Below are 23,430 nucleotides of genomic sequence, written 5' to 3'. Positions count from 1 at the left end.
TTCAATCTTAATGATGATAAAAATGAGTTTAAAATATAGTTATAATTTCAGCTTATTATAGGTTTTGCAACCTATATTATAGGTTTTACCACTTATTATCTTTGAAAGATATAGGCATATCTTTCAAACAGAATACTGAAATGATATCTAAGACTACAATTTTGTTGCTGCCAGGTATAACACAGTAGTAAAGAGCATGGTGTCAGAAATCAGACAGCCATCATATAAAGACTGATTATACTGCTTACTAGCTGGGGGCCAGGTTCCTAGGGTAAATTCTTAAACTCAAGAAAACATAGATTCTTCATGAAGGAAAATCAGAATTTATGTGAAAATTATTAAGATTAAATGAGAATGTGTGTATAACACTTTTCATCAATAATGTTAAATATCACTATTATGTTATATATTATTACCTTCTTTTTTCATTCCTGCTCTAAAACACTTTCTTAATCGACAATATCTACATTGATTCCTTTTGTCCTTGTCAACAACACATTGCCGACTGAACCTATAATATAAAAAAGGGTATATTAGTTTTGCAGAAAATTATTTATGAAAAAAGCTAATAAAAAGACAAATAGACTCTAGGTATGGTCAAATTTGGCCCAATAGAAAGAATGAATAAGAACAATTAATTGACTTTTCCAGACGTTATGAACATTTGTAACCTTCCTACTGCTATGGTATTAAACATACAACCATGATCAGAACATACATGGAGCCCTGGCTGGTGTAGTTCAGTGGGTTGAGCACAGGCCTGCAAACCAAAGGGCTGCTGTTTAATTCCCAGTCAGGGCACATGCCTGGGTTGTGGGCCAGGTCCCCAATACTGGGCACAGAAGAGGCAAACACACATTGATATTTCTGTCCTTCTCTTCCCTTCTCTCTAAAAATGAGTAAATACAATCTTTTAAAAAATCTTATGAAAAACACTTTTCAAAATTAAAAAAAGAAACATACATGGAAATACAATCCTCAATTCTCATGCAGTCTTTATAATAAAATAAAACTGAAAAATATCTCACTTTTGGCCAGTGTGCATGGTCATTTCTGTCTGATTCATGAAAGCCAAACCTAGCTATAAAATATTTGGCATATAAATTTTAATTGTTTGTTGCTAAATGATTTTGGCGTGATGGAAAAGATATCAGAATTTCATCCTCTTCATTTTCATATTTTTTTCATTGTAAACATTATTTGATTAATTTTAAATGTGGCCCAACTAAAGTTTACTCTAAATGCCAAATTTCATGTGAAGAGGCAAATTAGGGCAGCTTTGGCTGCAAACTGAGAAATTAGGTGTCATCTCACATCCACTAAAATGGCTCTAATCAGGAAAAAAACAGAAAATACAAGTGTTGAAGAAGATGTGGAAATTGAGAACCCCCACACATTGTTCGTCATAACATAGAATGCTGTAGCTGCTTAGGAAGTGTGGCAGTTTTTTAAAAAGTTAAACATAGAGTTACCATATGATCTAGCAATACCACTCCTAGGTACCTACCAAAGAAAAACAAAGTCATATTTTCACACAAACATGTGTCCACAGCAGCATTATTTGTAATAGCCAAAAGGTGGGGACAAACCAAATGCCCATCCGTTGATGGGTACAAAAATATGGTTCCCCCGCACAACACATATTATAAGTAACAATGAACAGGAATGGAGTCTGATGCATGATACAAATCAGAAGAACCTTGAAGAAGGCAGACATAAAATGCCACATACTGTGTGATTTCACTTACATCAAATCTATAGACATGGGAAGAGACAAGTGGTTGCCTAACACTGGTGGAGAGGAAGTAGGTGGCAAAGGACAGTGACTATGAAAGGGAATGAGATTTCTTTATAATGGAGGGGGGTGGAAATGTTCTAAATTGATTGTAGTGATGGTTGCAACTCTGTAGATATACTAAAAAACTGAATTTGCACACATAAAAAAAGAGTACTGTCTCTGGAATTAGACCTAAGCTTGATTCCTAGGTCCACCATTCTCTTTTGTTAGGACTGACAATGTTATTAAATAGCCCTGCCCAGTTAATTTAAAATTGTAATGTTGTTATGTAAATGAACTTCAAAGACTTTGCGGCAAATATTAATCACATAGGAAGCAATAGCATTTGTTCAAAATTCTGGCCCCAAATTACCCATATGTATATCTCTGATTATTTGTGGTTGATTATTAATGATTAGAATAAAATAATATTTTTTGTGATCTATATAAAAATATTTTTTCTAAAAATAAAAATGGCCACTCAAAACTGAATGAATATAAAGCCTACTATAGATGAATTGAACTGGAAGACAGACAAACTTTCTGGGTGAGGAAAGAGCATTGTTTATTTGAGAATAGATGGTTTGGGAGACTCAGGAGAGGACCAGATTACTGATAGATAAAACAGGAGAACACATTCAATTAACATTAAATTAATGCAAAAATGGAATAAACATTTATTAAGCATGTTTTATGTATGTAATCTTGGCATAGGGATTAAACAGAGGACTATTATCTATCTTCTCCATTCAAGGAAACAATAACCTAATAAGGTACACATACAAGTTACAAATAACCATAATAAATAACATAATGTAAGAAGTACAGAGACAGTAATTTAACGTGCATTGAAAGGGGAAAGTCCAACTCCATCGTGATGAAAGAGTTAGAGTGGAAATGTTTAGCAAATATAAGAAAATAAAAAAAATTGGGACAGCAAAATGTGAGCTTAAATAGACATTTATAATCCTAAACTTCCATCAATATAATAACTATTTTCCAAATGAAAAGTCATAGCATTTTCTTTAGAGCACAATATGTAAAGAAGGCTAAGGAAGTAGCAATACGCATGATGGGAAGTGTGAATCAACTGTACATGTTGGTGGAATCTTTTTTAAAGTTCAAAAAATTGCTATGGGAATGCTCCTTTCCCACTTTTTCCAGGTAGGAAGCCTGAAACCCTGAAAGACCTTTGTGCTGATAGTCTCTGATTCCTAAAAGTTTTTGATGGATTTAGTTGTTTAGATTGTTATTTTTCATATCTATGTATTCCACTTTTAACAGAACACACTACTCAAAAAAGTATTATTTACATTTTATTTTGTATTTATTTTTGTTGATATCTTTGGAAATCTACTTTTTACCTTTGGAGTTTTGATGTATAGAAAAGCAAGACCTATCTAAATATATATATATTTTTGTTTTCCAAAAAGGTCGTAAAGTGAATGATTTACATTTTTGACTTACTAAGCTCTCCTTGAAAAATTAATAGAAAATGCTAGTTAGATATTTGAGTAGTTACATATTAACTTTTCCAGATTCCTAGAAATCAAATGGCATCATATCAAGAAAGAATTAAGTTCTTTCCAGATATAATCTGCATTCAAGAACAGTCATTCTGAACACTCAGCATGGGATATTTAACCCTGAATTGTGCTATGATGCTGACTAGATAGTTTTTTTAAAAGCCTACTGGAAATGTAGGATGCATACAATATAGTTAAATACATTTTAGATAAAACATTACATTCAATGGCAAAACTATAACACAAGAAATGCATTAAAAATTTAGGACTAAAAATTTTTATCTTTCATTAATATCAAAAAGCTACCAAAGTCATCTGCACTTTTATCATTTTGTTTTAAAAGACTCAGAATATAATGATGCTAAAAAGAAAATCAATAGACAGAAAAGTCCACACATTGTGAAACTATCTGAATACAGATTTAAGTATGTCTATTGGTATATGAACATGTGCTAAAACAGTAAAGAAACACAAATTTCAGACAGTAATCACCTCTGGGAAAGGGGATAGAAAGAGAAAATGATAAAGGAGGTATTCACTGAGCTCCAACTATGCCAATGTATAAAATGAATAAGTGTGTGGATTTTTATATTTGTTTTATAAGTCTGAATGTTTCATAAAAGAGAACCACCTCTGTGAATGCATCCTGCAAATACACCCACACATTCTCATTCTTAATGTAGTTTACAGATTTTGTTCTCAGGTTTACAGAAATAGAGAAGCTCTAAATTGTATTCCTGTCTGCATGCCATTTTGCAATGCCTCTAAAAATGACTTTCCTGAAAGGAGCATTTCAAGTACCTGCAGGAATACACGTGACTCTTGCGAATGCTGCGCCTGAAGAAGCCCTTGCACCCATCACAGCTGGATGCTCCATAGTGTTTTCCTGTTGCTCTGTCCCCACATATAGCACATAGACAGTTGACACCATTGTCTGTGGTACTCATACTTGTTGTCTCTGGGGCAGAACTATCTGTTTTAAAAAAAAAAGCAGGTTGCAGGGAGAGGAGAGTTTGAGTTACTAAATATTCATAAGCTCAAAACAGTCCATTCATTTATTTCTTAGAGTCCCAACACACTACACTGTATCCTCTTAACCAGTGGCTACTTCTGCCAGTCACCATTCCAGTCTCCCCTCCCATATTTCTTTTTTTTAAGATTTCATTTATTTTATTTTAACATAAAGGGGAAAGGAGGGAGAAAGAGAGGGAGAGAAACATCAATGTGTGGTTGCCTCTTGTACACCCACAACCAGGGACCTGACCTGCAACCCAGGCATATGCCCTGCCTGGGAATCGAAGTGGTGACCCTTTGGTTCATGGACTAGTACTGAACCCATTGAACCACACCAGCCAGGGTCCCCTCTCATATTTCTGATGATTAAACTTTAGAACACTATAGGGCTCAGTCCTCCAACTACACTCTTTCTCAAGGGAAGTTCATCAAGTCTCATGACATTAAATATTATCTGTGTTATTAAAATCCCCAAGTTTTATCTCTGGCCCTGATGTCTCCCATGAGCACTAGTCTGAAATCCTCAAATACCTATTTAACAACTTCATTTTGAAGTTTAAGAAAAATTTCAAATTAATGTATAAAAACAAAACTGATTTATCCCCAGAACATGTTCCTTCAGTTTTCCATGGCAATGGATAGTACCATTTAGTACCCAGTACTCACAGTACCCTGTGAGTCTTCACTGGATTCTCTCCTTTATCACTTATATCCAATACAGTAGGAAAGTCCATATTTAAAATACATAAAGAATCTGTAACTTTTCAGCCTTTAACTATGGCGATTCATCAATTGACCATAATTTTCCACCTCAAACATTGCAATAGTCTTCTATCTAATTTCTCTCCTCTTACTTTTTCTTACTGTTTATTTCTCCAAAGCCCCCACAGTTTTCCTGGTATAAGAAAGTCACATCTTATCAGTCTTCTGCATCCAACACTTATAGACAGATACACTTACGGTGGCCTGTAAAGCTCTGTGGACAGCACCCACCTCCCACCTCTCTGATCCCATTATCTAATACTAGTTTTCATCCCGTTCACTGTCCTCCAGCAATGTGGCCTTTTTTCCCACTTGAAGGCTGTTTCTGTCTCAGAGCCTTCACGTTTGCTACTCCTGCCTGGAAGGAAAGTTTCATCAAAAGTTTCTTCCTGCTGGCTATCCAGTTCCTCATTTTCTATAAAACATTCTCTGAACATAGTTCCCTAAGAGTCACTTCTCACCTGCCTTTCAAGTAGAACATAAAACTCTGCTTATTTTTTAAAGAATAAGTGCTTCACTGTTTAAAATTATATTCTGTACTGGTCCGCCCACTTATAATTCATCTCTTGCTGTAGCAAACAAACTTCATGATGTCAGAGAATTTATCTGCCTCACCCATTCCCCTGTGTCTTCCAGCACCTGACATAAAGTGAGCATCCAAAATATAGTTTTGAAGAAAAAGGCTTAAAATCTAGATATTTTTACCTATTTTTAAATTTGTTAATGTTGCTGACTACAGCTTAAAAATCTGTATGTCTCCAAAAGATATTGAAAGTATTAGGTAATATTTTAACATTTTAATTTATAAAATTATATAAGCCTAATAACAATTACTATATCTTTAATAGAACAGAAGATAAAATTAATGTCATGTCCCAAATACAGTATGTAACAGCACATATATCCTACCTACTAATAATTCTGAGTAGATAGATATTATCAATATAACTTCATAAGTTAAAAACACAATAAGAATGTTCTTAAGGTTAACCACGTGACATAAAATTTAAACTAGAACATTTTCATTTGGTAACATAAACGAAATAGATTATTAGAACTAATGCAACTAAGGAGGTGAAAGACAAATGCCATATGATCTGACCTTTAACAGGAACCTAAACAACAAAACAAATAAACAAGCAAAATATAACCAAAGACACTGAAATAGAGAACAGGCTGACAGTGACCAGAGGGGAGAGGGGAGGGAATTCCAGGGGAAAAGAGGAAGAAGGGTTTACAGGAACAAGTGTAAAGGACACATGGACAAACACTAAGGGGGGTGGAAATGGGAGGTAGGTGGGGAGCACTGTGGGGGTGGGCTGAGATGGGATTATAAGACAGAAAACTGTACTTAAACAACAATTAAAATAAATAAATTAAAAAAAAGAAATAAGGTAGCTAGAAGTATTTAGAATTGACTGCATTCTGGGAGATTATATGAAAATACAAAAAAGTCAACTTTTGCTTGAAGTTTATTGTCATACTTAATATTATTAAGAACATCATTACAAGAAAACAGGTTTGACAACACTTTGGAAAGTCAGTTGTTTTGGTAAATATTTGTAGTATGCCTGTCCTTTCTATAGTCTTAAAAAATCATGATCCCACTGAGATAGTTTATTAAATACCTCTAATCAAATCTACACATAAAGAATCAAAATAATGACTTCCTAAGATTTGCACTCTAGGTTGATTTTAATTCTCTTTGTGCTAAAATTTCAGAATTCATCCCCTGCCAATCCTTAAAAAATTTTCTACAAATAAAACAACATAGTAGAACAATCACATATCCTGAGTATAAGATACATTCTCAATCCTGAACTAAACACATAAACACACAGTTTTCAAACTATAAATAATTACTAGACTTTAGGAGTTCTATTGATTATAACTGATCTTGAAAAATATTTTTACTTAAAAAATAAATTTAAAATCAATAGTAAACTGTATTATAAAAAGACTTGAGCTCTAAACTACTCACGTCTTATTTAAAGTTAAAATGTTACAGTAGATAAATACCAAGAACTTTTGAGGCTAACCATTAGCTTGTCAATTGGGATTATAATATAAGCCTTTATTTCCTTCAATATTTGTGTTTGTTGCAAAAACTTGATGGTAATTTTCAATGCAGTTTTGGATTCACAGCAATTGAGAGATGGAATAATGAAGGAGGGGCAACCAGGAAAACTTTGCAGTGCTATATGGAAACTCTGTCCCATATGTCATTGTAAATATTGCATAGAAAATATATTTTACAGCCAATCTGCCAATGTTATTTATTACTGTGATTTATAGCAAATAGAATAGCTCTCTTCATTTAACTGGCTTATGACAGAATTCTGAGGTTATTTTATTACATACAAGTAGGTTTTTTTCTATCTCAAACATATTATTAATTTAAAGTTTGTGATGATGTGCAAAAAAAGCTCAGATTTGCGGCTTTAGAAATCAAGCCCTGAATTCTCCAGCAATAAAACCTGCAGCAACAACCTGGGAAGATCAGTTTTACTTCTACTATACTTACATTTTAAAAAATATTTACAAGCAGATGAGAACTCACCATTTGAATTATACAGAATCTGCATGGTTTCAAATTCCAAGGTTGTATATGTTGGGTCCAAAACTTCACTGTAATTTGCCATATCCATGTCCAGTATCGGTTCCGATACCCTCATCATTGATTTAGAAAAACACATACAATGTCACACAAGCCTAGAGTGTGTGAGGGCTCCTAGGCTTTCAATCCATGAATGATAACCCAAAGTTAACTGTCACTAAGTGACTTTTGTGCTGCAGTGGGAGGAGCTGTAAAATTGTAAACTCCTTCAGCAGGCCATATTCTGCTTCTTTCTTCTTTTATGGCATTCAAAGGCAATTCCCTGTGATAATCTTGGAATGTTTCATGAAATCACCTTATCTGAAGTGCTTAGTGGACTAACACGATTTCCTAAATTGATTTCCAGTAGACAATAAATGATGTCATTAAGAGGCTTAAAAATAGAAAAGATAGTTTCTCAGGTTTTAAATTGTAATTGTAACAAGATTTATCTCATTTAAGGGGCTGAAATTTCCTGCCACACATTCTAAAAGATGACACTTTACTGTTACAAATTTGATAAGTCATGACTATAACTATCCTTAACACTTAACATAAGCTCTTAACAATTTTAAGTTTTATTACCATTACAATAAAGCTAACTTTGTTTATGTTGGAATAAAGTAAGTTTTTAATTTGAAATGATAGGGTTTTGTGATATATTCCAGTAGCTGCCTGGGTATAACCCTAGTAAAGCATTTAACATATTCTGTTTAACTATCAGCTCATGAGTCCGTGTCTCTTGTGTGTTAGTAAACTTCCAACAGGCAGAAGCAGTATATAGTTGCTAGTATATTGCAAGCATTAAGTAAATAATTGTGACATGAATAAAGTTTCATTTCTTTTGACTTCTGATGCTTATTATATTCAGGGCATTAACCTGAAATAAAGTTATCCCTAATGTGTGTGGGTCTACACATACCTTCACCAACCTTCTATTATATCTAACATTTATAGTGCATAGTATACTTTTAAATTTATTTATTTACTTATTTTTAGAGAGAGGGGAAAAGAGGGAGAAAGTGAGGGAAGGAAACACTGTTGTGTAAGAGAAACATCAATCAGTTGACTTTTGTACACCTGCAACCGGGGACCTGACCTACAACCCAGGCCTGTTCCCCTGACCACTAATCAAATCAGCCAGCTTTTGGTTGTGGGATGATGTCCAACCTACTGAGCCACACCAGTCAGAACATGGCATCTTTTATGTGTACATGGGACAAATAACATTTAGAAGATAGTATTAAAATATATTTTAATTCTGAGAATACATTTATTGATTTTCCAAGAAAAAAATTCTACCCATAGTTAAACTATAAAGTCAGAATTTCATTTTCCACATTTGTTAAAGATACCTACAAGTAATATTTCTTATTTAATTTTTAAAACCATAAAATATGTGGATGAAGTATTAAATAAATTATTCTATACTTCATCTGGGAAGGCTAGACTGGCATCTTGTGATAAATCAAAACCATGTGAAGAATTGTGTAGAAAATGGCAGAGAGTCACATTAGCAACCTATCAAACAGCCTTCTTGCCTTCATATTCTGTAGACTCAATTGTAAGAATAGTATTTGGGGGATAAATTTTAGGAACTGATTTTTTTAGTGAAATATAACTGTAGTTATTTAGTTTGGGGAGAAGTAGACTGCAAGCAAATCCTGTTTTCCATTTGCATGAAGTGGTTCTCATTTATGATGAATTTACACATAAGTAAGTTGTGTTACCTGTGTGAACCAAAGAATTGAATTGTGCACACTCTTTGTTATTTAATGTAGTAACTGCCTAGTGCTGAGGGATGTCACTAATGGGAGTGTTCCAGTTGAGGAAAATATAAGGCAGAGAACTGTTCATTAACAAAACTGCAAACCATTAGGAAAATGTAGATACACTAAGTCCTTATCTGTGAGTCATTTGTTCCGAGACACCCAGTGGAGGCCTGAATTTGTGAATAGTATTGAACCCTGTATAACACTGTGTTTTTTCCTATAGATACATACTATGATAAGGTTTAATTTATAAATTAGGTACAGTAAGAGATTAGCAGAAATAATAGTAAAATAGAGCTATAGTAATATATTGTAGAAAAAGTTATGTGAACTGCATTAGGTCCATTATTAAGTAAAATAAGGGTTATTTGAAGACAAGCACTGTGATACCATGGCAGTGGATCTGATTACCAAGGCAGTTACTATGTCACCAGTGGGGGTGCTAGGCAAAGGGACAGAGCAGGAAGGCCAGATCAAAATGGCATGATTCAAGACATGAATTTATAACTTGAATTTGCTTTTTAATATTTTTGGACCCTGAGTAACGGACAGTATGGAAAGTAAAACCGTGGATAAGGGGATCTACTCTAAAGCTCAGGAGAACAACGCTGTCACAGTTTCATTGTTCTACTTCATCCTGTGTCCATGGGCAGCATCACAATGGGATTAGGGAGAGCCACTCCAGGTTCATCTCAACACAGATCTAGATGTAGTCCGTAGTAATTAATTAGGGCTACATTTTCAAGATGAAACCTGTTTGCCATCCCTATTATAGTAATTACTTTCTTCATTTTATGCAATAAAACCTTGAAAATTTCTGGAAGATAGAGAAGATCCAAATAGCAGGCATATCTCCTCAAGTGGGCGGTTTGCCTTTCTAATGATGGTCAGGAATAGAAACACACAGAATCCAACCAGACCCAGGGTAGTACAAAGGATTCACTTCAGGTTTTTTTTTTTCCTTGAATACATTACAAATACCAGAAGCCCTCTTTTCTTAAATTCTAAGATTTGTAAACTTACTTAATTGGTTATATAAATAAAATAATTAAAATGAAAAATCACAAAAATGGTATACTCATACTTAATAATATATTTGACTTAAATATACATAGTTGCTACCATTTTCTTAGATAACCAAGACCTTTTGTTTAAGAATCCACTACTTGGGATTACTTATTAATTTTCAAAAATAAATTCCATACACTATTTTTGATTTCTAGTTTGTTGTTTTTAATGAAGAATAGAGTCGAAGCTATCTATAAAGCAATATGAATGTAGAAGCCTACTAGAATTTTGTGATTTTTTGAAATATTTAATAGATTTTAATCAACTTAACATTTATCCACTTTCAAAGGATTTCTCTAGCTTTTTATAGGGAAAAATAATTTCTTTTTACACTTGTATTTCATTGGATTATGAAATATTTCATTAAATTATGAAGTGAAATAACACAAACAAATGGTATTTACATGCTAGGTAACAAATGTAAGTGGCCCTTGATAATTATGTGAAGTGGCTGAGATGTTCAGGGGACACTGCAGCCCTATTCACAACAGCCAAGGTGGAAACAATACAAATGTCCATCAGTGAATGAAAAATGTAACACTGTTCAGCCTTAAAAGGAGTGAACCACTGATACATACCACAACATGGGTGAACCTTAAAAACATAATGAATGCTGAATAATACAAGCCAGTCATAGATCAAAACTGCATATGTCCCCTAATATGACAAAATCTAAAGTAGTCAAACTCATGGATTCCAAAAGAAGAACAGTAGTTGCCAGGAGCGGTGGGAGGGAGAAATAGGGAGTTACCAATCAAAGAGCATACAATTTCAGTTAAGCAAGATGAATAAGCTATGGAGATCTGCTGTCCAACATTGCACCAATTGACAATAATGTGTCATGCACTTAAAAATGTGTTAGGAGAGCAGATCTCATGTTAAATGTTCTTACCAAAAGAAAAGGAAATAACGAGATTTATGAAGAGCTAAACTACATCTTGAGAAACTGTTCTCAAGATGTTTGATTATGTCATCTTTTTAGTAATCACAGACATGTAAGATAAAACAATTAATGTTGTTAATGAAAAAAATTGCCTGCTACTTAAGGAAGTGAGCTTCCCATGGAAACTAATTAGTGTGCTTCACAAAGAAAGTTGAAAGCCTGAGTTAAATCAGGGGGTTGGCTATGTGAAGAGAGCCCATCTCTCTTGTATTGCTTTTCACATAAGGTAAATTGTCTTTGTAAATTAATTTATATCCCTCCTTCTGAGTAATCTCTCCTCTCTTCTAAAATTAATTAGCCTAAATTCAGAATATTTTTATTTGCATAAACAAGAGTAAGAAAGAACAATGAGGAGGATGAAAATGAAAAAAAAAGGTGGAGGAAAAGAAAATGTCGCAGAGAAACAATTTTAGCCATGGTTACTTATGAATTATACATCATAACCAAAGCAAGTCTCACACTCTTCAGTATTTTTGGTGGTTACTATTCAATGGTGATTGTGGAATTTTAATAATTTAGTAAATTTGACTTTTGGAAATATTTCTATGATGTAATCAAACAAAATAAAACTATACAATGTAATTGTATGAACCTTAGATATACATAAAACAGTTAACGTATTTGTTTACATATTTTCACCTCTAAGTATAGTTATTTTCAGAAAAAGAACATATTGATTCCACCCAGGGAGCTTCTCATTATTGCTTCTTCAAGTATTTATGAGTAAATTTATTAAGACTACATTAGATTACAAGCTTAACTAGTTGTAAGAAAAACTACATTAATTTTATGCTAAGATGATATGGAACCAATTGGCATTAAATAAATGGGAGTTTTGTATCTAAACCTTACAGTGAACATAGAGTTATAAATACTTTTCCCATATGGTTGGTTCTCTTTGTTTTACTGCTATTTTCTTTAGCCATGCAGAAGGTTTTTATTTTGATGAGATTCCATTTGTTTATTCTTTCCTTTATGTCCCTTGCTCTAGGGGAAATATTGGTGAAAATATTGTTGCATGGAATATCTGAGATTTTCCTGCATATGTTCTCTTCTAGGACTTTTATAGTGTCATGACTTATATGTAAGTCTTTTATCCACCTTGAATTTATTTTTGTGTGTGGTGTAAATTGGTGACCCAGCAATACCACCATTTGGATTATATCCTGAAGATCCTGAAAGATCAATTCAAAAACACCTACGTACCCCAATGTTCATAGAAACACAATTACAGTAGCCAAGTGTTGGAAGCAACCTAAGTGCTCATCAGTAAATAAGTGGATAAAACCTATGGTACATTTACACAATGGAATACTATGCAGCAGGAAAAAAGAAGGAGCTCCTACCCTTTGTGACAGCATGGATGGAACTGGAGAGCATTATGCTAAGTGAAATAAACCAGGCAGTGAAAGATAAATACCATATGATCTCACCTATAAGTGGAACCTAATCAACAAAACAAACAAGGAAGCAAAATACAACTAGAAACATTAAAATAAAGAACAAATTCACAGTAACCAGAGAGGAGGGAAGAGAGGGATAAAAGGGGAAGGGCTATCAAGGAATATTTATAAAGGACACATGGACAAAGCTAAAGCAGGTAGGTCTGAGGGTGTGAGGTAGAGATGGGGAGTGGGGGGCATGGTGGGGTGAAAATGCAGACGACTGTACTTGAACAACAATTTAAAAAGTTATGAGTACTTTTAAGTTTATTTTTAAAGGTTTAATTGGGAAAAGCATCAAGTATTTATACTAATTCTTAAAGCAGTAATTTATAATTAATAGCATGCATATTCTAAAGTGAAATATATAAACTTAATCTGTGTTCAAAATATATAGATGATAAACTATGATCTATTGGAAATCTCTCAAAAGAGCTCACTTTACAGAGGTTCTGTAAGCTGAGAAAAATATTACTATTCTTTGGTGTGATCTTATGGTTTGCAGGCTAAAATGGACCTTCTTAGTCCTAATCAGGTCACGTACACCAGAAATAAAGAAAATATTACTTGTAGGTAAAAGGTTGATCATAAATAGCACAATTAATGGTCTTAAAAATGTTTCTCTCATAACAATCAGTCTCTAAACTGGTATGTGATATATGATATTTAAATTTCTTTAGAACAACATAATAAAAGATGAAGACAAAGTAGTGTTTTAAATAAAACAAAATTGTGTTTTTAAAAAGCAACTCAGTTCACTATGAACTATTCAAGATAATAGCAAAAACATTTCTATCTTATCTGCAAGACTATTAAGCCTGTTAAGTTGTTCTATACCTTATATTTGATTGAATCATTCCTTCATAATGTGATTTAAAATTAAAAAAACAAGCTAATAAAAATCAAGGTTATTCCCATAAAAGAATTGTCATGAAAGTAATTTGAAATGTTAATATTAATATTAAAACATTGTAAGTTATAGTTAATTTTTTTCTGTTAATGTATTCCTTTGAGATAATTTTTATTACCAACACTAAATATTAATTTCAAAAGCACATTAGCAGTTTCTTTTATTTCCACATTTCACTTTTTCATACATGAGGGTTACACAAATGTGACCACTAAAAAGATGAAAGAGAATGACAATTTGAACCAACATAGTGTACATTTCAGTGTTGACAAGAAACCAGCAAGGGGAAAATTCCACTTGATAAAGTGGTAAATTCAAAGCAAAGCCTCTTTCATTTCTAAACAAAACCAAAACCAGAACAACTCAATTAAAAAATCATTATTTTCCTTACTGTCAAGCCTCTTAACCTAAATATTATTATTCTTTTGAAAAGAAAATCTTGTCTCTTCTTCATTTTACTTTTGATGAGGGAGAATAAGCATATTAATCAAGCTCAATGAACAGAAATAGGCATTCTAACTTTCAAAGCAAGTTTCTACTAATGACATGAAAAGATGTTTGAAATTGTAATAATTGTATTCTATTTTCAAAGAGCTTCATAGATCCTTTCTTATAGCCTGGATTATATATCATGTTGAGACAAAGAAAAACAATTTTTTCTCCTCTTTTTTCCCTCTTCTTCTAGCCAGTGACTATGCTGTGACCAGCAGAGCCACTGAAGTCATTGGGTCATTTAAACCCAAGTCATTTCCAACATTTGACTATTATTATTTTTGAAACTTACTCCTATCCTATGCTGAACATTCTTAAATTAAACTGAAAGTCCATAGATGTGTTTGCACATTTTTATCATTCCTTTTAAATAATTATAATTATTCCATAGCTTATTGCTTATTCATAGCTTTAAAATTCATCATGATAGCTCAAGGAAATAATTTTACACTCTTATTTTAGATCCATGTTTAATCTGATCAATGCATGTAACACATTATTACTAAAAAATGTCACTTTATAGTAAAATCTAAATAAATTAGAGAAACACAGCACCTTGTCAAATAGTAGAATTAGTTTAAATACATAATTCTTTATTATATATACATATATAATTTGCCTCAATTTCATATTTGTTTATTTGCTAATAAAACTTCAGATTATTAAAACTAGTTATGAAAATAAATGTGAAATGAAAAAAACTAAAGAATATTTGAAATTGTATTATAACTAAATCAGTTGCTGTTCAGATAGACAGAAGGAGGATTGCACAACTGAGACCTAAATGTAATCGAGAAAATACTCTGAATAAACCTAAGATGTAATATGAGAAATCTGCATATATTAAATTTACCTTCAGGGTCAGTTGCCTTGTGATTCTAAATAGACTCTGCTTTTCAGAAGATAAGGAGCTGATTAGTGCTAAATATTAACGAGTATGGACACAATTGTAGAGAAAAGGAAAGTCTGGATATAAGGAATGTGTTACAACCCGACAGCTACTACGTCTGCATTTCCTTTTACAGTGAGTATTATCATTGTTGCCACTGAAAGCTCAGCAGTTAGTTGGAGTATTTAAGATTATGGTGGCACTCTGATACCAAAGTTGCTGCATTATGAGAAATACAGGGGAGGAAGTTATTAGTTTGGGCCAGTGACTATATCAAATGTGTTCAAAAGAGGTATAATGTTTAATAATAATAATAATAATAAACCAGCGGTTTTGCTATGCTGAGTGTTCAGGCTTGAACATTTGAGCAAATGTATTATGACTGTTAAACTTTAATAACTGGGAGCCAATACATATATACATACTACAGGCATACATACATGCATGTAAAAATACATAAGAGTTACCATTTCTTCATTTCAAAAACATAGTAGCAGGTTGTGTAGACAACCACCTACTCCGGAGCTGGTCAACATCCCTCCTTAAAGCTTTTTTATATACATAGAGTGAACAACATACTAATGTGATATTTGATTTAGAGAAAACTAAATATTTGCACTCCATTTAATAAAGGTAAGTATATTATGGCCTCAAATAAAATGCTAAATATTTCACCTCCTTCAGATAAATTTATTTTTGAAAAAAGCAATATTGAATTTTTAAAAAAATATCATAAAACATCTTTCTATAATTTTATATTCCCAAATGTTAATTAACCCTTTTCCCCTAGAATGTTTTTCTGACACATACAGTGAAACTTTTCCAAAATAATGTAAATGAGGACCAAAAAATTCAATCTCATTATTTCGAGGTTAATAAAATCACCCAAATGAGCCTGTAGAACTAGTTGGCTTAGACGTGAATGTCAGTCAGGTAGCTCAACCCACCTTCCCAGGTTTATATAAAGTGTAATCCATTTTACTCACAGCAAAATAAGATGTTTCTTTTATGATCTCCCTAATTTTATCTTGGTATACTTTAAGAATATATATATGTATGTTACACACATATGTTTATATATGTAAATGTATGGTGTATACATATATAATATATTTTATAATATTTATGTTTTATAACATATAATATAACACATATTTTACATATGTATAAAATCTTGACAATCATAGCCAATTCAGCCTCCTTTTGTCTTATCAATTCAATAGCCTAGTCATATTGATTCATCCTATGTAACACATTTCTTAGTTATCCCTGCCACTCATTTCCAGCTCTTCTACTTCAAGATGAAGTCACTTCTGTGGGCTATTGCAAAGCCTTCCAATCCTTTCACTTTCTGCTTCTTCTTCCCCATCCATTTTATCTTGTGTACTCTATCCTGTATGCAGGCTACTGCCCCTAAAATATTTATTTTCTAATGCTATTATTCTGAAGTAGTGACTCTGACAACATAAAAAGCATGTAGCATGTAGACATAAATGCATAAGGAAGGTTTTCAAAACTGCGCATATTACAAAATTATCAAACATTTCTCATGATACCATTTTAACCACACAGACTGATCTTGTAATTTCTTAAATCTGCCTCCACTTAGGAAGTAAAAGTTGGACATATAATTACAGAATATTTGAAATTGTTGACTTGAGTTTCCATTTACTATGTCCATAAAATTTACCATCCATTTTTTCCAGGGTTGTAGTCTCACCTAGTTATTTATATTCCTTACTGTATCTGGATTTTTATGATCTCCTTACTATGCATATTTATATATCATAAATGTTTATTTAATAATTACATTAAAAGAAAATCAACCTATGTGAAATGTGTGTCCACCATAGGTTTTTAAAAGGTATTCAGATCTCTGTGTTTAAATTCTAATCTGTGGATAAATGGGAGTGTACAGTTGTGAAACTTTATCAAGCTATACACTTAAGATACATGCAGTTTTCTTTATCTATATTATACTTCAATAAAGAGTCTAAAAAATTAATCTGCTGTAACATTATATCTTAAGGAAATGTCATTATTTGTAAAATTCAAGGAAGCTCATGTAAAGTATCTTCCATTAAATGTTTTATTATACAGCATTTATTAGTATACTAAAAATATTTTGAGAAATGAGAATTATTAATATTTCTATGAAAAATATAGAAGAACAAATATACAGAATTATTTTTCTGGCCAGTTATAATCAATGCAAATGTTAATAAAATGTCTTGATAATTTTTTTTTTTACTAAATTTAATTCTCTCTTCAACATTATGGGTTTGGGGAGGTTTTAACAAATTCGTTGACTCTCTATACCCTAGAAAGGTCTCCAGGGCTCAGCAGTTCTATGTGCATGCTTATATGGCACTACTGAATAAACCAGCTCCCTCACACATTTGGCATACTGAGAGAAGTACCACACAGATACCTCCTTACTTCTTAATTTAATTTTCATCACTAAGGTCCAAAATATGGAAACAATTAGTTTATTACACAGGGTCCAGCACAAATAGTGCCCCTTTTTTATTGCAAAACCTTTTATTACAAAATCATAAGCATGTAATTCTGTAACATAACAATATCACCCCGAAGCATATCAGATGACATTTAAGATGAAATGTTCAAATTAAAACTATAAATTGTTACACCCATATTATTACCCTACCAACCACACTGAAGCAGGCATTACTTCTGCTGGACCCTGGATATCTAGCAGTAGAACTGAAGAAAGAAGAAAGTGAAAGAAATGATTTAATTTTTTTCTATAAGAAGTAGTCATCTCAGTGATGGGACTTAGAGGCTATTTAGCCTAGCAGATAATGATAGAAACATAATGTCCCAATTCTTTGATTCTAGAGGGCAGAGTTAGCGTCTGGGTAAAGCATGAGGAAGAATATGGGTCATCCTGTGGATTCAAGGCAGTTGCAGTTTCTTTGCATGATTCACAGAGTGCTGGGATTCAAAACAGATTTTCCTGGTTCCGAAAGCTTTGCTTTTTCTTTTATTTCCTCTGTTTTGTGGTATACTTCAACTCACTTTGTCTAGCTATTTAAAGACAAGTAACCAAACTCCAGTGAAAGCTTTTCCATTCTATGGGCATGGCATATTTCCAGCTTTATATTAACCTATATGACTCATCACTGTTGAAATATCACTTCATTAAAATTAGGTGGCATATTAGGAAAATCATCCAACTATAGCAGTGATTTTTTTTCAGTGAGGGATGATTTCCCCCCAGGGCACATTTGAAAACATCTGGAGATATTTTCAGTTGTGACAACTGAGAGAGAGGTGTGATACTGGTATCTAGTGGGTACAGGTCAGAGATGCTACAAACATTTTATAATGACAGAGCAAAGAATTTTCTAGGTCAACTGTCAATAGTGCTGAGGTGGAGAAACCTTGACCTATAGTATAGTAAACTGGGGCCGTGTGTCCTTATTTAAAATTTAACATATTTTAAATGAGAACCAATAGTGATTATATGTTTAAGTGGTTTGAAAATCATAAGGATCAACTGTGATAATAGGTTTGACTGAACCTTTTGGAAAGTATATAGAACTGTTAATAATTATGTGTTTATTTAACCATTCATTTACTTAAAAGTTATCATCATAAAATAAATTTTATGTAAATATACTCTGGTATACTCTAAACTACAAAGACATAACCTCTTTTACATCATATAAACCAAGTATTTCCTGAGTGAAGCAGTAATGTGCACATAAAAAGTTTGTTTAACTAATGAACTAATACAGTAGCATAATAATTGTAATTACTGGGCAGAGTCTTTTACACAGAACTCTAACAAATATAGCTTTTACAGCCTTCAAAGTTAATTTTAATAAGCAAGATTAGCAAGAGAAATATACAACAGTATAAAATATGGAGTGAGCTATAGCCTTAAAATAGATATGCAGCAGACATTTTAAAATACAATTTTCATTCAAAAAACAAGACTGTATCTTTTAATATCATTAAAAATAGGCTCTTCATACACTCTTTGTGTCAGGTCTTCTGCTTTTAAGTCTGGCAACCTCATTTCTCTCAGGGGTGCAATTAGGTATATAGGCATAAAATGTATACACACACACACATATATATATATACATATATATATATAGAGAGAGAGAGAGAGAGAAGCATGCAAATGTTATAGTCAGAGATGGGGTCAAGGAAAGAGAAAGATAGAGACAGAGAGAGAGACGTGTATTGAAAACTACAAGACATTTATCAAAAGACTGAAGTCACAAATAAATAAAAATTATTCCATGCTCATGGATAAGAAGAATTAATAGTGTTAAAATATTGATACTATTCAAAGCAATATAGAGATGCAATGCAATCATTAAAATTCCAATGGCATTTTTCACAGAAATGGGAAAAACAGTTCTAGAATTTCTATGGAACCATACAAAACCTGAAATATTCATAGCAATCCTGAAAAAGAAGAACAAAGGTGAAGACATCATACTCCTTGATTTCATACATTACAAAGTTACAGTAATCAAAATAGTACAGTATTGGTATAAAGATAGACATATAGATCAATGGAATGGAATAAAGAGCCCAGAAAAAAATACACACATAAATACATGTTCAATTAATTCAAGACAAAGTAGCCAAGAATGTACAACACAACGGGGAAAGGACAGTCTTTTATTAAGCCAGTCTAATGAAGTTTAAGCTTTGAATTAGAAAGGTCAAAGGGAGTGATAATCTAGTAATCAAATACACGCTTCCTTGAAGGCATTAAGGGATATGAAAATGAGGTGGCTTGTTAATTATTTTCTCTGATTAGGTTACCTATTTCTTTCCATGTACATTTAAATATTAATCAGAGATCCACTTTAGTACAGTATTATTGAAAAGGATAAAATGAGAGGAGTTCAAGATAAACAGACACTTAAAATGGTAGATAAGAATTCTCTGCCTACTAACTTAGTATTTAATAATTACCAAAGCTGCTTGTAAAGTTTATGATAGATTTTATTCTTGTTAACTTATAAGCTGAAGTTTTGTGTATATAGAATTATTTAGTACTTGTTTGTCTGAACTTTCAAACTCAGATTCTTATAAAAATCACTAAATACTCTATTTTCAGATCTATTATTATTTAACTTGTAGGCTGGATATACAGTTTCTCATTGATCAGAAAATGGTATGCTGTGGTAAAAAAAAGTACAATTGTCTATAATATATGCCTGATTTTAAATTATTTACAAAAGCATTTTTAGAAGCACATTCAGGTCTTTGAAATGCAAAAAATTTCATTTTCATTAGAAAAATCAGTAAAACCAACCAATTTTAAAAGTGCATTTCCACCTCCAAGAATGTTTAACTTTAAGTTTGTCTTTTCCTAATTAAAAAATAATAATTAAAATGCACTGTTAGTTATTACAAAAAGACTGTCAAGGGTCATTCCACTTAAATCTTTGAGTAGTAAGCAGAGTTAATTATTCAAAGTCCATGTATCTACAAAATATTTAAAATGTAACTGAGTTAAATGAATTCATCACATTCTCCCTCAGACAAGCTTCAAACTACATGAAAAGTGGCAAGTATCCTCAAATGTATATATTTGCAAGGTTGTATCATTACTTTTTTCAACTCATATTCTGGAGCTTGCAACAAAACTCTCTCTAGCATGGGCACATATGCATGTGTTTATGAGTGACAAGACAGTGAAACTGATGCAAAGAGACTGCAGGATGAAATGGTGTTCTTGTATATTTTCATTTAACTTTGTCTGTATGTTAGTGAATGAATGTAATTTCAAAACACTGTGGTTTGGGGGCTCCAAAAGTTTTAAAATTTATACTGTTTATCTTGTGTTGGAAAAAAGCATATAGAATGAGATAGAGAAGGCAACTCATGGTTGACCATGGTCAATCGCAAATTCATTTGGCCATTCCAAAGGTCTATTTGGAAACAAGAAATGCATAGTGTGAATCAGAAAGGCACAGCTGGCATGAAGCTTAGACATCTTAGGCTAATGTTTTGTTTGTAGTTGAGGAAACAAAGAAGTTAAGTGACTTGTCAAAAGTTCACCATGTTAGCAGAAGAATCAAGTTTAGAAATCAGTAACTACATCAAATTTAATAGGTAAAAATCAGTACCTGCGCTCAAAAACTAAATTGTATTCAGGCAATGTCAGCACAGAAGAGAAAAAAAAAGAGAGAGATATCTCTAAATCCTAATAAACTACTAATAAATTCCTCTGAAAAGAAAATTCTCAGTGACAGTCATTTTAAGTGTTAAGAGTTGAGTATCCCACAGAATCTAAAGAAATTTCTAAAATCAGCTACATTCCTGAGTGGAATTATGAAATAGCTACCCTTATTTCCACTCATGAACAACCAAATATAACAGGTATAATTCAAAATCACAACATGTTAGAAGTCAATAGTCTTAAACTAGCTTCCACAGGTCATAATTCACTTTATTAGATCCCAGGGTTACTTACATACAAGTAATGAGACCATTTTAATTTGTAATTAAAAACATCAAGAACCTAATAAACAAATCATCAGCAGTAGAATATAAACAATTTAGACAAAAGGAAATATAAATGGAAGATGTGGAAAATGTCCAAATTTGATAACAAAGGACATTAATCTCAAATTTTCATTTTATATCTAATTAGCTTATTTTATAAATCATATTACATGCTGCAGATAACCAATATCATTTATACAAAGCTAATAATGAGGCAAACTGTCCTCCCTCAAATATATGTATATATGTACATGAATATATATATGTATATATATCAAGAACTATTTAAATGCCTATAACTCTTGGCCTAGTAATACCAATCCTAATAATATGTCTTTCTTGAGATTAAATAAAATATCTAATAAAGTAAATTATCAGTTTCTCCAGAAACTGATTTTATTTAATCTTGAGATTAAATAAGATATCTGATTAAATAAAATAACAGTTTCTCCAGAACTGCACCTGATATTTTAAAAGTGAAAATACTACTATTTACCATAAAGAGTAAGATTATATTTTCTCTTTTTTTTTCCTGATCATGCCCAGAACTTTATTGGCTTTTAGAATTATGGAGGAAATTTAGGATTGTCTAGTCTAAAAATAGTCTATAATGACTTTATGTCCTTAGATCATCCGGAACTTCCTGTTTATAGACTTTGAACTAGCTACCATCCCTAGCCGAGGACTGTAGTTTGTGATGGTATGATTTTCTCATATGTGGCTCTCTCTCACTGGCATACCCAGGGTTGTCAGAAATTCTCCGCATCGTGATTGTAACTCCTCCCCTTTCTGTCCATCCAAATAATGATTTCTCAATTCAGGAAAGCATAAAAGATTTTATGGGCACGGCACTGATTCAATTCTAACATCATACAAACACTCCTCAAACTTTGCTGGAATATTATAAGAAACAAATAAGTCACAATACACACAATGATTATAACACATCAGCTTCTCATGGCACCATGAATAGGAAGCTCTGATCAAGACCAGCAGCCACTGCTACAGAAGTATATCTAAAGGAATATTACTCTGACATGAAAAAGGACAAAATCTTACCATTTGTGACAGCTTGGATGGACCTAGAGGGCATTATGCTAAGTGGTAAGTCAGACAGAGAAAGACAAATACCATGACTTCACTTGTATGTGGAATCTAAAGAATATAAATCAACAAACAAAACAGACACATATGCAGATACAGAGAATAGACTGATGGTTGCCAGAGTGAAGGGGGCAGTTGGAGGGCTATGTGAAAAAAGCAAAGGGATTGAGAAGTTCAGGTTGATAGTTACAAACTGTCATGGGGATATAAAGTACAGCATAGGAACTATGGTCAATAATATTGTAAACACCATATATGGTACCGGGTGGCTACTGGAAGTATCAGGGGTAACATTTTGTAAAGTATATGATTGTCTAACTGCTATGCTATAAAACTGAAACTAATACCATCAAATACTGAATGTAAACTGTAACTGAAAAAAATTAAATTAAAAAATGTTTAAAAAGATCAGCAGCCATTGCAAGAATATCTTCACAACAGCTGTTTTTGGAAGCTAAAAACTGTGCACATTACCATCACTATTATTAATAAAAATAATATATAGCATTTAATAAATGATTACTTTTGCCTGTCCATGCATTACTTTACATTTTCTCTTATTTAATGCTTGCAATAACTGTAGGTGACCACCATTTTTATCTTTATTTTACAGAGAGAAAACTGAGGTTTAGAA

The 23,430-nt window shown here is 32.4% G+C and overlaps 1 protein-coding gene across 2 annotated transcripts in view; it reads right to left on the bottom strand.

Annotated features, from left to right (window-relative positions):
• The window catches only part of HNF4G (hepatocyte nuclear factor 4 gamma), a 125,970-nt gene that overhangs the window by 16,022 nt on the left and 86,518 nt on the right, over window positions 1–23,430 (bottom strand). The window contains exons 1-3 of one of the 2 annotated variants that reach the window (XM_037141143.2): window positions 7,640–7,805; window positions 4,105–4,276; window positions 417–511 (exon numbers count right to left, since the gene is read on the bottom strand). In XM_037141143.2, coding sequence (XP_036997038.1) covers window positions 417–511; window positions 4,105–4,276; window positions 7,640–7,775 — 403 coding nt within the window. In that variant the 5' untranslated portion in view covers window positions 7,776–7,805. Of the gene's footprint in view, window positions 1–416; window positions 512–4,104; window positions 4,277–7,639; window positions 7,806–23,430 lie in introns of those variants that run through there. The other variant, XM_053661052.1, reaches the window with a different exon arrangement.

The sequence above is a fragment of the Artibeus jamaicensis genome, unplaced genomic scaffold (genome assembly GCF_021234435.1).
Source record: "Artibeus jamaicensis isolate MK-2021 breed Jamaican fruit bat unplaced genomic scaffold, CSHL_Jam_final scaffold_916, whole genome shotgun sequence".
Taxonomy (NCBI): Eukaryota; Metazoa; Chordata; class Mammalia; order Chiroptera; family Phyllostomidae; genus Artibeus; species Artibeus jamaicensis.
Note: the sequence above shows the minus strand (reverse complement) of the source record. Positions and strands in the feature narration are given on the sequence as shown.